At 54.4% G+C, this 1,218-nt stretch overlaps 1 protein-coding gene across 1 annotated transcript in view; it reads left to right on the plus strand.

Moving 5' to 3' along the window:
• The first annotated feature begins 204 nt into the window (after positions 1-204).
• Trappc3 (trafficking protein particle complex 3) overlaps positions 205-1,218 on the plus strand; it is a 15,237-nt gene continuing 14,223 nt past the window's right edge. Inside the window, exon 1 of the mRNA XM_021200486.1 lies at positions 205-377. Within this exon, the coding sequence (XP_021056145.1) occupies positions 336-377 (42 nt within the window). The 5' untranslated portion in view covers positions 205-335. The remainder of the gene's footprint in view (positions 378-1,218) is intronic.

Consider the following 1,218-nt stretch of genomic DNA (forward strand, 5'->3'; position numbering starts at 1 on the left):
ACTCTGTGGCCAATGTAGGACTACCACAAGGTGCGGATGCCACCTAGCGGCCATATGGTGCAGCCACCCCAGCTCTGGTAGCATTCCGGAGCTGCAGTTCTCGCCGAATCACGGGTGGGACTTCCGGGTGGAACTGCCGGATGCTGTAGTCTGACTTTGGTCGGCCGAACCACAAGTCCCGGGAGCCTCTGCGCCACGCCGCGCAGGCGCAGTGAGGAGGGGCCGGTCAGTCCTAGACGCTGAGGGGGCCGCGGCTGGGTTGAATCGGCGACTCCCGGGGTCGGGGATCTGGGTTGTGAGGAGGTGAGGTGAGGCGGCACTGAGCGGTGGGCACCATGTCGAGGCAGGCGAACCGTGGCACGGAGAGCAAGAAAATGGTAACTGAGCGCGTGACCCGGCGGGCCGGGCGGAATCGAAGCTTCCTGGGAAGGGGCCTGGTGCTGGCGCTCCAAGTGATTGTCAAATGAGTCCTGCTGTGAGCTGTGGGATGGGGAAGTCCCAGTGCGGGTCATCATTCCCTAGGCGTCCGGCGCTGGGGCAGCTTGGGGGGGGGGAACCCCTGAGTTGCCTCCCCGCCCGCTACGCCCAGGTCTCTCGAGGTCGAGTGTTATCTCTGTGCAAGACCAACAACAGCGACGGTAATCAATAACAGTACCAACCATTTACTGATCTCTTACTGTGTGTGGTGCTAGGCTATTGCTTCCATTATGTCATTATCACAAGGTAACCCCTTCTAGGTGGATAGTGTTAGGGTGTTTTACAGCTCAGGGATGCTTATGGGACCTCCAGATTTACACTTAGGAAGAGTTAGGATTTAAACCCACGCCCCTCCGTGTCCACAGTGAATATTTCAGACTACTGAGTATACAGCCTTTCATTATGCTTTGGGCATTGTGAGACTAATTTAGACAGTGGTCTTGTCAGAAGGGAACTTTCCATCTAACATTGAGGAGTGAGCCGGCCTAAGTACTCAGTGGCCCCTGTAATGGTTGAGAGGGTAACTGTGGTTCCTTCTCCCACCTGGGAGTAGTGGGACAGTATATAATCCCAAAAGGCTGGGCTGGGCTGGACTGGATCAGGAGAGTCAGGTGGATATCAATTTTCTCCAAATCCCAAGAAAAGAGGCTTTCTTGTCAAGTGTTTTTTGTTTGTTTATTTGTTTTTCCTTTAGTGTATTCTTTTGCAGAACTGCCCATGCTGTGCCCTTTTTTTTTTTTT

The sequence above is a fragment of the Mus pahari genome, chromosome 6 (genome assembly GCF_900095145.1).
Source record: "Mus pahari chromosome 6, PAHARI_EIJ_v1.1, whole genome shotgun sequence".
NCBI lineage: Eukaryota > Metazoa > Chordata > Mammalia > Rodentia > Muridae > Mus > Mus pahari.